This window comes from Perognathus longimembris, chromosome 1 (genome assembly GCF_023159225.1).
Source record: "Perognathus longimembris pacificus isolate PPM17 chromosome 1, ASM2315922v1, whole genome shotgun sequence".
NCBI classification, from domain to species: Eukaryota; Metazoa; Chordata; class Mammalia; order Rodentia; family Heteromyidae; genus Perognathus; species Perognathus longimembris.
This window is the reverse complement of record NC_063161.1, coordinates 159,311,212-159,323,506: the sequence shown is the minus strand read 5'-3', so window position 1 is coordinate 159,323,506 and position 12,295 is coordinate 159,311,212. Positions and strand designations below refer to the sequence as shown.

Genomic DNA, 12,295 nt, shown 5'->3' with positions numbered 1-12,295 from the left:
CAGCCACTCCAGGTGCCAGGGCCAGCTGGCAGCTCCGATCAGAGAGCTAAGCCTCACGGTGCGCGGGGGAGGTGGGCCAGGGGGGTGGCCCCGGGCAGCCCCGGGGGACCGGGAAGAGGCGATGTGTGGAGAGGAAGGAGCCACTCCCCCCCCCCCCCCCCCCCGCGTACAGTGTGTGGCCCAGGTTCAAGTCATGTCTTTACGCACAGTGGCCACCACATGGCCTTGGTCAGCTCGCTTACCTTCTACTTTACAGAGTGGGGTGGCCTCTCGTCCCTGACGGGGGCGCCCCGGGCCGCTGCAGCCGGTGGGAGCGTCCGTCTTGGCCGCCGCCGCCTCTTGAGGTCTGGGAGCCCCTTTGGGAAAGGCTCAGTGTTCTCTGTACAAGAGGGAGCGGCCAGTCTGGGGTGGGGGTGGGGGTGGGGGCTCAATGCCGGCACTTGCCTCACGTGTACAGGGTTCTGGGTTCCATCCCCAGCACCCCCAAAAATAGATGAGCTGCTTGAGTTTTTTGCTTCTAAGAGAAGAACAAAGGAACACAGGAGGTTTTAATGGGCCAATAGGAGTCTGGACAGGAAGAATTACCTCGGTGTCTGTAAAGGTCCATTGAGAAAAAAGCCAAGGGGGTCCATGGCATAGACCCCGCCGGGGACCTTTGAGAACCGGAGAGTCGTGGGCCCAGCGTGGCTGCGGCGGAGGCTCCCGGGACTCTCTCTGGCCCTGGGGTGCGGGAGCCCAGCGGCTGCTTGTTGATTTGACAGGCGATGACTGATCTCTGCAAACACACAGCTCCCTGAGCTCAGGCTCGGGCCGGCCGGGGCCCTGGCGCTCCCCGCGCTCTGCCTTTCAGCCAGCGCTGTGGGCGAGGCGGGAGGAGATGGGAAAGCAGTGCCCGCGTGGCACCCGGCCAGCGCCTGCTCCTGTCAGCTAGGTGGGAAGGAAGATGCTGATCGAAGCCTCAGGAAAGCACGGCTCAGCCGGGCAGTGGCAGTGTTTTGGCCGCAAGGCCTTGTGCCTCATGAGGTGCACCCCGGTGCCGCTGGGGGAGGCCAGGGGGGAGGCTGTCTGGACTGCTGGGGGCGGGCCCAGTCTGGCCTGGTGTGAAGGAAGCTCAGACGCCGGCTCCCATCGATGCTTCCCTATCCCATGAGAGGGGGCGGGGCTCCATCCCGCACCCCGGTGTGCGTGCTCACGGATCTTCCGGGAGAATGTCATCTCCCAGAATCACGGCTGAGCCAATCCAGATGTTGTAGGCCAGGCACTGCCTGGCTCCGGAGGCCTGCCCCCGACCGGTTCTCTCGGCAACCTGTGTCCTTCAGAAATAGGCTCACTGGGGAGATGGGAGGGGGACTCCAGCCATGCTGGGCTAACTCAGATGGTGGTGGCCACCGAGGGGCCTCCTGGTCCCCACAGGGGGTCCCGCCACCATAGGGTCACGAGAGGGAAAGTGACCCGTGGTCCTCCAGAGAGAAAACTGGCTTGATGGCGGAGCGTGAGGGGCAGTGAGGGCGGTGATGGGAAAGATGTCTCTGAGGAGGTGGTGTAAGCTCAGACTTGAATGAAAAAGAGCCAGCCACGGAGAGACAGAGGAGGAGTGGTCCAGGCATCGCAGCCAGGCAGGGAGAGCCGGGGCTTGGGCCTCCGGACAGCCGGCCTTCCAGGCAGGAACCACCATTAAATTCTAGAAGTTAACCTGGCTCCTTTGTCAGGAGGGAGCTGGGACCATCTGGTCTCCCCTCAGCCAGGCCGCAGCATGGAGCTTTGAGTTAGGTCTCCCAGGCAGGGTCCCTCCCGGCCCAACCCCAAATCAAGGATTCCTGCAGCGACTGGAGGAAGTCCAGGCGGCCCTGGGCCCGCACTCCCAGCCACGGCTCTGGGGCAGACCCTGATGCCATGATGCAGGACCAGTCATACCGACGTGGTAGAACCAGGACCTGTGTGTTTGCTGGTGTGCAGGTCACAGCCTCCCGTCAGGCCTGCTGCCCCTGCGCTGAGCAGCACGTGTGGAGGAGAGGAGGAGGAGGATGGGGCCTGACCAGGCTGGGAGAGGAGGCAGAGGAGGGGAGGCCGAGGTTGGGGGAGCCTGGTCCCTGGAGAGCCTCCTGGGCCCGCCCCCCGCCCCCCAGGAGACCACCCCCGACGGCCCCTCAGTCACAGGACAGGGAGGCCGAGGAGGAGGGGGGAAGACGGCCCTGTGTGCTCGGCGGTGGCGCTCCCGGGTGGGCTTGGCTGCGGCCTTCGCCAGCTCCGCGAGGACGGGCTTCCTGCGAGCAGGAACGTGGCCAGCGGCCATTTATAGACACCCCGGTCCGGGCAGGGGCGGGCCGCAGGCCGGAGGCCTAGACCTGGGGGACACCCGAGACATCTCAGCAAGAAGGGTCACTGTGTGGCCTGTGGTGGCTGGGGGGGGGGCACGCTGGGTGAAAGGGCTGAGCCAGGGCACCCGGGATCCACGGGGCAGTGGGGGGGGGAGCGAACGCGCCTGGTGTCAGAGCCTCATACCACCCCGCGGGTAGCACCGCGACACCCCCACATCAGAGGCAGAACACAGAGTCCAGGCTGCCGCGGGGTCAGGAGTGGCTGTCGTCTGAGGACCCAGTCCTTTCTACAGGGCCAGAAATGTTCTGGAATGTTCTGGAATCAGGCAGATGCTAGTTGAACATCATTGTGAGCACACTAAATGCTGACAACCTGTTGACACTAAAATGGAGAATTTTATATTCTGTGGCGTGTGTGTGTGTGTGTGTGTGTGTGTGTGTGTGTGTGTAATGGGCTTGAACTCAGGGCCTGGGTGCTATCCCTTAGCTTTTGTGCTCAAAGCTAGTGCTCTACCGCTTGAGACACACACACACACACACACACACACACACACACAGGCTTCTTTCCATCTTCAATGTTTCACTGCCCTGTGTTGACCTGCAGAATTGGCGTCCCAGTTCATCACTGAGCTTCCTGCTGGTGGACATACATGTCATGTCTGGGTTTGTTTGTTTTTTATTTGTGCTATCCTCGATGTTGGGAAATCTCTCTCAGGTATCTTTGCACTTGTAGGAGTGTCTGCTTAGAAGAAGTTTTAAACCAAGACGTTTGGCTCCTCAGTTTCCCCATGTGTGCAGTGAGAATACCATTTATCTTGCAGGATGCTATAAAGTAACATCTATAAAAAGTGTATGTGGGAAGTGGCGCCGTGGCTCAAAGTGGTAGAGCACTAGCCTTGAGCTGAAGAGCTCAGGGACAGGGCCGAGGCCCAGAGTTCAAGCTCCACAAATGACAAGAAAAAAGGAAGAAGATGGAGAAGGAGAAGGAGAAGGAGAAGAAGCAGAAGAAGCAGCAGGAGAAGAAGCAGAAGAAGCAGAAAGGAGAAGAAGCAGAAGAAGCAGAAGCAGAAAAAGAAGCAGAAGAAGCAGAAGCAGAAGCAGCACCAGAAGAAGAAGCAGCAGAAGAAGCAGCAGAAGCAGCAGCAGAAGAAGCAGAAGCAGAAGAAGCAGAAGGAGAAGAAGCAGAAGAAGCAGAAGCAGAAAAAAGAAGAAGAAGGAGGAGGAGAAGGAGAAGGAGAAGGAGAAGGAGAAGGAGGAAGAAGGAAGAAGGAAGAAAGAAGAAGAAGAAGAAGAAGAAGAAGAAGAAGAAGAAGAAGAAGAAGAAGAAGAAGAAGAAGAAGAAGAAGAAGAAGAGAGGAGAAGTATGTGCACTGGCCTGGTAATGGTTGCTTCTTTTAAGCCAACCCGTGTTGAGCCTAGCTTGACTAACAATTGCTAGTTATGTTCCCACTGAGCCCCACTAGTGGTGCATAGAGCTAACGTCCTCCTTGCTTTGGCAGTCGGCCTTTCTCCCCCTTCTCCATCCCTAAGGCGGCCACAGTCCGGGTGTCCTTGCTGCTCCTCCCTGGGTCCAGCTCCGGAGAAGCCCTGTGCACCACAGGGAGTCCTGCTGATTGCAGAGGGCGTCCTCCTGGACACCACCCTCCGCCACCCACCGCTTGTGGCCCCCCCCCCCCCCTGTGCAGCCAGGGGCAAAGCTGACCTCTGCCCTCAGGCCCTGGCCGGGGCGCCTCCCCTAGGCAGGGCCCTGGGTGGGCCAGCACAGGCGGCCAGCTGGGGGCTTCCCGAGGTGACAGATCTGTGCCGTGTGTGACACGGGTCAGGGCTGCAGGCCCTGGGGCCCTAGCCGCTGGTACTGCCCCGCCTCCTCACAGCAAAAGAACACGAGGTGGGGGTCATGGGTTTTCAGTGTGTTCACTTTGTGCACCTGTGTGTCCATGTGCTCAGAGGCGTGTGCTTCTGTGCACGTGTGCCCAGAGTGAGGGGCTGGTCTGCAGGCATCCGCCTCTCCCTGACTCCCTCCTCCAGGATCTTCTCCCTCCCTCCCTCCCTCCCTCCCGGGGGTCGGGAGTCTGCTCTCTGCTCATTTCCTTCCAGAGCATTCCCAGGATGTGGTGACAGGAATTCAAGTCTGACTCCAGGTTTGCCAGGAGCTGCATTTAATGAAGCCCCCAGTGGCTGGGGATCAAATCAGGCAGGAGGAAACCCTGAGCCCGGATGTGCCTGGGGTGTGCCGCCCCGGGGGGGGGGGGAGCTGGGCTCCTGGGTGGCCGGGGGACCCCCGCCCCCCTGAGCACGAGGGGAGAGGGGCTTCAGAATCCGAACTGGCCTCCTCGGGCCTCCCCTGAGAAACGGGGGCCAGGGGCCGGGGGGCTCAGAGGTCAGCCACGCCGAGAGCTGTGTCCTACGGTAAAACCAAAGGGAACCCCCCCGCCCCCCCGCAACCCGGGGGGCCTTCTCATCACCTAATGGCGGGCGGCTCGCTGGGCCGGCCAGCCAGCTCCGCTCGGGTTCCGGGCGAGGCCGGGCCGGGCACTGTAACTACACCAAGGTTGGCCCAGCTTCTCCGCGTCACAGCCAGCCGCAACAGGACACGCGCCATTGAAGTCTTTGAGAACAATGAAATATGCATGGCTATCCGTGACAGCCCCGCAAAGTCGAGCAATTAGCCGCGTAATCCGAGAGAGGAGCCGGCCCTAGGCAGCCCGCGGCTCCCCATTAGTTAAATGCGTTTTGTACGTCCTCATCCCATCAAATCAACTAACACTTCCTTTAATTGGTTCATGAATTATACAGCCACCCGCATTATAATTTAATCGCCTGTAAACATTCATCGGGCCCCGCCGTAAAGCGTATCGCGCTCATTAATTCGTTAATTTCAGCAGATGGAAGGGGAGATCGGATGAACGGCGGCAGAACAGAGCGCCTCGGGCAATGGAAGAAGGAAAAAAAGGTGGGGGGGCCGTTTAGGGTGGTTTTTTTTTTTTTAAGGGCTGTCAGAAACTCAATCTGGGAGCTGTCAGCGCCCGGACCCTTCCCGTCCCTGCCCCCTCCGCTCCACCGACGGGGCGAAGTGACTGGCGGATTCATGCGGAGGCTTGTCAACCATCTTTAAACATCAAGCCGGCGGGTAAACCGAGCCCAATGTAAATTAATTCTTGTCTATCAGCCCCCCTTTCTCTGTCCCCATGAATATTTCATGGCGGGCAGCATAAATATTAATTCTAATAGCGCTGCACAGTGGTTATTATTTCTGTTTTATGACAAATATTCATAAATATTCAAGACCCTTTTTTAGAACATTTACACACTTGATTGTGAATTTCCCCAGTTTCCCGGGGACACTGTAAACATATTGGGGTGCTCTTGATGGACTCTTCTCCCCTAATTAATACCACTGGTGGTACATGTTTAATCAGATCTTGTTTTTCCAGACGTGAGGGCTGAAGGGCATCTTCCCCTTCGGTCTGTGAAACGCGAGGTTTCGGCTGCTCCCCCCACCCCCCCCCATCCCATGCTCCTGGACCCCCAGGTGATCTGCTCTGCCTGAGAATGGCCACCTTCCCTTCTTACTTTGAAAGCGGGGTATTTCTTCACAAGTATCTTTTACTTTTTAACTGAGAGCTCCGGTAACAGCCCAACTTGCGGTGAGGGAATTCTTTCGAATATGCCATTGCAGTATCTAGGCAAGGATTAGACATAACTGTGGAGTAATTAAAGCATGGATTTAACAATCATGGTGGCAGATTCCTAGGCCAGGTGGGCAGCCGTCGGTAGGGAGGAAGGGCTGGTCTTTGGCCCTGAGAGGCAGCTGTGCTGCTCACACCCCCTGGGGGGGTCCTTAATGAGACAAACTGAGGGGTGAACCCACCCTGGGGGGAGTTGGGGGTGTCCACATTCTCCAGTGACTTCTGGAATGTTCTGGCAACTTGAGGGTGTGGAGTGCAGCGGAGTTTCCATTCCCACACTGGACACAGTGGAGTACAGGCGTGCTTACTGTGGTCCAGCAGACTTGCAGTCCAGCCTGGAGGCCGGGCCTAACCCCACACTACCTGGACGGGTGCATCTTCGTGTAAGTGCTCGGCCTGGTGCCTGGCGGGGGGGGGGGGGATGGGGGGGACGGGGTGGGTGGGGCACTGGCAGAGCTTTGTACTGGTGGCGATGGTGGTAAATGGAAGGAGAAGATTTGGAATCCAAGCTAAAGAAGTGAAACACTTGTGGATGGAAAAGCTCAGGCTTGGGGTGGGGGAGAAATACAGATTCGACAGAGCCTGGTTCTGCCTGCAGAGCTCCAGACGGAGGCCGAGACGGGGGTGCTCAGCCGCCCTTGAATTCGGGGAGGAGGGGCAGGCTGAGCTGGGAGCACTCTGGGGCCCTGTCCCTCACTGGCATGGAGTGGGAAAGTCAAGTGTGCCAAGGATAAAGGCACGGGTCTGTGGAGTCCTTGGGTCGGGTGGCTGCCCCCGTTAGCCCTGTGCAGGGCCCTGCGTCCTGGGCTGCTGTGGTTTAGCGCCTATGCCTCCCAAGGTGGTGTGAGGGCTAAGTTTCAGGTACTCGGCGTAGTAGCTGTGGGGCCACAGCCTGTGCCGTTAAAGGGGACCCCGCTCGGCTCCTGAGACCCCCATGGGCCTGACTCCCACCTCCCCATTCAGTGACAGAAGCTGGTGTTTCACTGTGCCCGGAGAACTTATACCAGAGAAATGGGCCAATGCTGCACATCAGGAAATCCCTTCCCCCCTAGAAACCGGCTGGCCAGAGAGCCACGGGTTTTGGGGGGTGGGGTCGGGGGAGCATGAACACTCTGCTCCTACCCTCACCGCCAAGGCTTGTTCTAGAACTCCACCGCCATTCCCTGCCCTTCCTCTGCCCTGAGGCCTGGACCTCGCTCAGAGAAAGCCGGGCTGCGGCTCCACGCGTGAGAAGTGGGTCTTAAAACCAAAGCGAAGGAAAACCTCTGGCTGGGTTCACCTTACAAAGGTCGTGTGTTACAGTTTCATAGGGCTGGAGCTATAGCTCAGAGGTCATAGGCGCTTACCCAGCATGCACATGGTCCTGAGTTCAATCCCAGCATGCAAAGAAAAGATTGTAATATAATGGAGCATAAAAGAGAACGTTAGACCATACGCAGTTCTCTGCTCAGGAACAAGCATCCTTGAGATGGGTTTTTTTTGGCCAGTCCTGGGCCTTGGACTCAGGGCCTGAGCACTGTCCCTGGCTTCTTCCCGCTCAAGGCTAGCACTCTGCCACTTGAGCCACAGCGCCGCTTCTGGCCGTTTTCTGTATATGTGGTGCTGGGGAATCGAACCCAGGGCCTCGTGTATCCGAGGCAGGCACTCTTGCCACTAGGCCATATCCCCGGCCCCGAGATGGGGTTTTTGCTATGCTACTCAGGTTGGCCTTGAACTCTTGGACTCCAGGGATATTTTCATGTTAGCCTCTCAAGTCTGGAGGTCTTTCCTACCCATTTTAAAAGTGAGATCAATATTGCCCGTGTGTGTGTGTGTGTGTGTGTATGTGAGTGTGTGCGCGCACACACACACAGATACTGGGGCTAAAACTCAGGGCCTTATGCACTTTCCTAATTTCTTGCTCAAGGCTGGCTCTCTACCACTTGAGCCACAGGTCCACTTATAGCTCTAGCTAGTTTACCGAACGTAAGAGTCTCACGGACTTTCCTGCTTGGGCTGGCTTCAAACCACGATCCTCAGAACTCAGCCTCCTGAATAGCTAGGATTTTAGGCATGAGCCACCAGCCTCCAGCAATACCGCCTAAATTTTTATTTCTTTTCGGTTAATGTCATGAACATACTTGTGCCTTGTGGTTTATTTGTTGTAAACGCATTTACAAATTGGCGTTTCTTCATTTGAAAATCATCTTAATCTTAAACAAGAGGCCCCCAGGAAGACATTCCCTGGCCCTCTTTCCACACTCTCTTGAAGTGCAGCTTGGTTTGGTTAAGTAAACTGATGGTCAGAACACAATTATTTGCATTCTCTTGTGAATGTTTGACCTTAGCCTGGGCTATAAAGTATAAAGGCCACATATACTTTGACCAACTTGTCAACTAGGTCAAATAGAATTAAAAACCTAGAACTTGATTTCAAAAATTTTTAATTGTTATTATAAAGATGAGGTACAGAAAGTCCATGAGACTCTTATCCCCAATTATCTACCCCAAACTCACAAGTGTAGTTGTGGCTTAAGTCTTGAGCACCAAAGCTAAGGACCCTCTAGGATGCGGGCCTCGGGTGCAGCATCCAGGAGTGCTTGGCTTATTTGGTTTTTAATGAAATCTAATTTGCGCATTTTCTCTTTTCTGGATCATGCAAAATCACAAACATTCTCTTCTAGAACTTTGATATTTTAGGTTTTATGCGTAGGTCTTTTATTTGTCCTTAGTGATATTTGGTATATGTGTGGGTCCACATGTAGACAGGAGCTCTGGTACCACAGAATTACAGTGTGACTGATTGAGAAGTGATTGGCCCTATTCATATTCAGCAGACCCTTCCTGAACTCCATTTTGTTTAGTCTGTTTCTATTCCAGGTCTTCCTTTCACTCATTCCCACGCTCTCCTCATTCTTACAGCTTTGTAGCAGTCTTGGGATCAACATGTTCTTCCCTTTCAACATTGTTTTGATAATCCTAATTCCTTTCCCTTCCCACACAAAGTTTATAATTACTTCTAGCTGAGAGAATTTGGAATTAACATCACGCCTGTCATCCTAGCTACTCAAGAGGCTGAGATCTAAGGACGGCCGCTGTTCAAAGCCAGCCTGGGCAAAAAAGTCCACCAGACTCTTACCTCCAAAAAGCCAGAAGTGGAGCTGTGGTGGCTCAAGTGGTAGACTACTAGCCTTGAGTAAAAATGCTCAGAGACAGAGCCCAGGTCCTGAGTTCAAGCCCTAGGGCTGTGTGCGCACACACGCACACAAACAACCATAAAAAACAACCTGTTGGCGGGCATTTCATTGGGATGGCATTGCCTCTGTTGATCATCAGAGGAGGAGCAGCATTCTACGATGCTGGGTGCCTGTGTCCATGAACATGGTATAGCTCTCCCTCAGTCTTCTTGAGTTCTCTCATCAGTGTTTCAGTTTGTATTCTTTTGCTAGCTTTACACCTAAGTAATTTCTTTTTTTTTTTTTAATTTCAGTTTCTAATAGTTTATCTCAAAAGCCATTTTACTAGCTGGATGCTGGTGCATCACACCTGTAGTCCTAGCTAATCCAGAGGATAAGATCTAAGGATCATGGTTCAAAGCCAGCCCAGGCAGGAAAGTCTGTGAGTCTCTTTTCCACTTAGCCAGCAAAAAGCTAGAAGTGGAGCTGTGGCTCAAGTGGTAGAGCACCAGCCTTGAGAGAAAAAGCTAACTGAGGAGAGTGCTCAGGCCCTGAGTTCAAGCCCCAGAGCCAACACAAAAATAAATAGCCAGGTACTGGTGGCTCATGCCTATAACCCCAGCTACTCAGGAGGCTGAGATCTGAGAATCATGGTTCGAAGCCAGCCCGGGCAGGAAAGTCCGTGAGACATTTATCTTCAGTGAACCACCAGAAAACCGGAAGCATCATTGTGGCTCAAGTGGTAGAGTACTAACCTTGAGCTGAAGAGCTCAGGGACAGCACCCAGGCCCAGAGTTCAAGCCCCACTACTGACAGAAAAACAAGCAAACAATGGACTTCTGTGTATGGGGGGGGGAACTGTACTGCCCATATCCTTGGGATCACAGCCTTGGAGCAGGGTTAGCAGACGCACCCTGGACTCTGGGAGACGTGCGTAGTCTCTTGGTCGTGTCCTGGTGTAGGCTTGTTGGTGGTGAGCATCCTGCCCCTTGGGGTCCAGGGCTCCTTTGGGAAAGACAGATGGAGACCAACCAATGCCCCCTCTCCCAGAAGGGTACAGTCAGGATTCTGAGGTTATTTTCTGATAAAATGATTCACATGATAAAATATAATCCTATTCTCAAATGACTACCGCTGCCGGGTGTGAGCACTGAGTCTGCGCAGACCCTTTACCATGCTCCTGGTTTGTTTTGTTTTTCGCCAGTCCTGGGCCTTGAACTCAGGGCTTGAGCACTTTCCCTGGCTTTTGTTCAAGGCTAGCACTCTGCCACTTGAGCCACAGCGCCATCTTTGGCCTTTTCTATATATGTGGTGCTGGGGAATCGAACCCAGGTCTTCATGCATACAAGGCGAGCACTCTTGCCATTAGGCCGTATTCCCAGCCCCCCATGCTCCTGTGTTGCCTCATTTAATCTTCACCACCAGGCAACTGCTGCCGGCCCCACTTTTACAGTGGAGGAAACGGAGTCTGGGAGACGGTGTGCCAGCAGCCCACGGCCACGCAGTCCACAGCTCCTCACCCCCCCGGGGGGTGGGGGCCGGGGGCTGCCCCTGAGTCAGGAGCCCCAGATCCACCCCCATCTCTCCCGGGAGGTGACCCGGTCCCACGACGGGGGAAGATGCCCATCCTGGCCCCAGAGTGATGGGCTCCGGCCCGGCGCGGTCTCCCTGGGGCCACGTGCTCGTTCTGCCTCGATTGTACTGAGATGGGATTATGGGGAAGCCAGTAGTGACATGGAGGGGCCCGCTGGAAGGAGTGTCTGTTGCTCACTGGAGGGTCCCCCTCACTGGGCCCTGTGGGTGGCTCCAGGGGTGCCCCGGGGGGAGGGGAGGTTTAAGGGAGCCTGGCAGGCCACCCCCCCCCCCCCCCCCCCGCAGAAAGGCATGTTCTCCGGCGTGTCAAAGCACCCGGAAGCACATGACAGGGCCCACAGTGCAGCCGCCTCTCCAGGGTGTTCTTCCTGAATGTGCCTTTGGATTCCATCCTTGAGCGGCTGACCCTGAGGAGAATTGACCCAGTCACCGGAGAGAGGTTCGTCCTGGGTCCTGGGGGACAGGGGACACTCGCAGGGCTGCAGGGGGCCGAAGAATCCCCGAGGCTCTGTAGCAAGAGCTGTCACCGCCTCTGTGGTCAGCGTGTGGATGGCTGCACTGGGGGAGGGGGAGGGGGCCTTGAGCAGGGAGAATGCTGGAGGGAGGGAGGGAAGCTAGAAGGACGGGGGAGGGAAAGACCAGGGCAGATCTTGACCTCAGCTCAGGCCTGGGAAGGGGGGGGCGCTCAGGGCTGGTGGTGGCGTGGTCTCTGGAGGGCGGTGGGGAGGGCGGTGGGGAGGGCATGGTGGGAAGGCGTTGCCCCGCCCCCCCCCCCCGCAGGTTCCACCTCATGTACAAGCCCCCTCCCACCATGGAGATCCAGGGTCGGCTGCTGCAGAGCCCCAAGGACATGGAGGAGCAGGTGAAGCTGGAGATGGACCTGTTCTACCGGAGCGCGGCCGAGCTGGAGGAGTTCTACAAGGAGGCCATCGCCCTCAACGGGGACCAGGACCCCTACACGGTGTTCGAGTACATTGAGAGTGGGGTCATCAACCCCCTGCCCCGGAAGGTGTCCTGACCCGCGGCCGCGCGGTGCGGGCGGGGAGGCCGGGAGGGAGGCTGCCCTTGAACCTCCCCCCAGCTAATAAAGCCTGCGGGGCTGTCCCCGCCCCGGAGGTGAAGGTGCGGTGGCAGGAGGGGCCTTGTTCTGGGGTGTGCGGACGCAGGGGCGCAGGCCTGTGATCCTGTCGCCGCAGTTGGAGGCGGGTCGGGGCAGAAATCCCTCAAGACCCGTTGTCACTCGCTAGCGGGGTGCAGTAACACCCCTGCCCCCCACCCCAGCCGCGTGGGAAGCGCGGGAGGGTGGCGGCGGCTCCGGGCTGGCGTGGGTATAAATGCCAGGCCCTGCATGAAACCCAGTGACAGCAGAAAGGGCCGGGGCGCGGCAGGGTCCCAGTGGCAGCACACCTCAGCAAGTGCAGAGCTCTGTGGGCAAAGAGAGGGGAGGGGTGGGGAGAGGAGGGGAGAGGAGGAGAGGAGAGGGGAAGGGAGGGGAGGAGAGGGGAGGGGAGGAGAGGGGAGGGGGAGAGGAGGGGAGGGG

At 56.8% G+C, this 12,295-nt stretch overlaps 1 protein-coding gene across 1 annotated transcript in view; it reads left to right on the top strand.

Moving 5' to 3' along the window:
• The window catches only part of Ak8 (adenylate kinase 8), a 92,856-nt gene extending 81,066 nt beyond the window's left edge, over nucleotides 1–11,790 (top strand). The window contains exons 12-13 of the mRNA XM_048352850.1: nucleotides 11,114–11,194; nucleotides 11,536–11,790. Coding sequence (XP_048208807.1) covers nucleotides 11,114–11,194; nucleotides 11,536–11,773 — 319 coding nt within the window. The 3' untranslated portion in view covers nucleotides 11,774–11,790. The remainder of the gene's footprint in view (nucleotides 1–11,113; nucleotides 11,195–11,535) is intronic.
• Nucleotides 11,791–12,295: the final 505 nt, after the last annotated feature.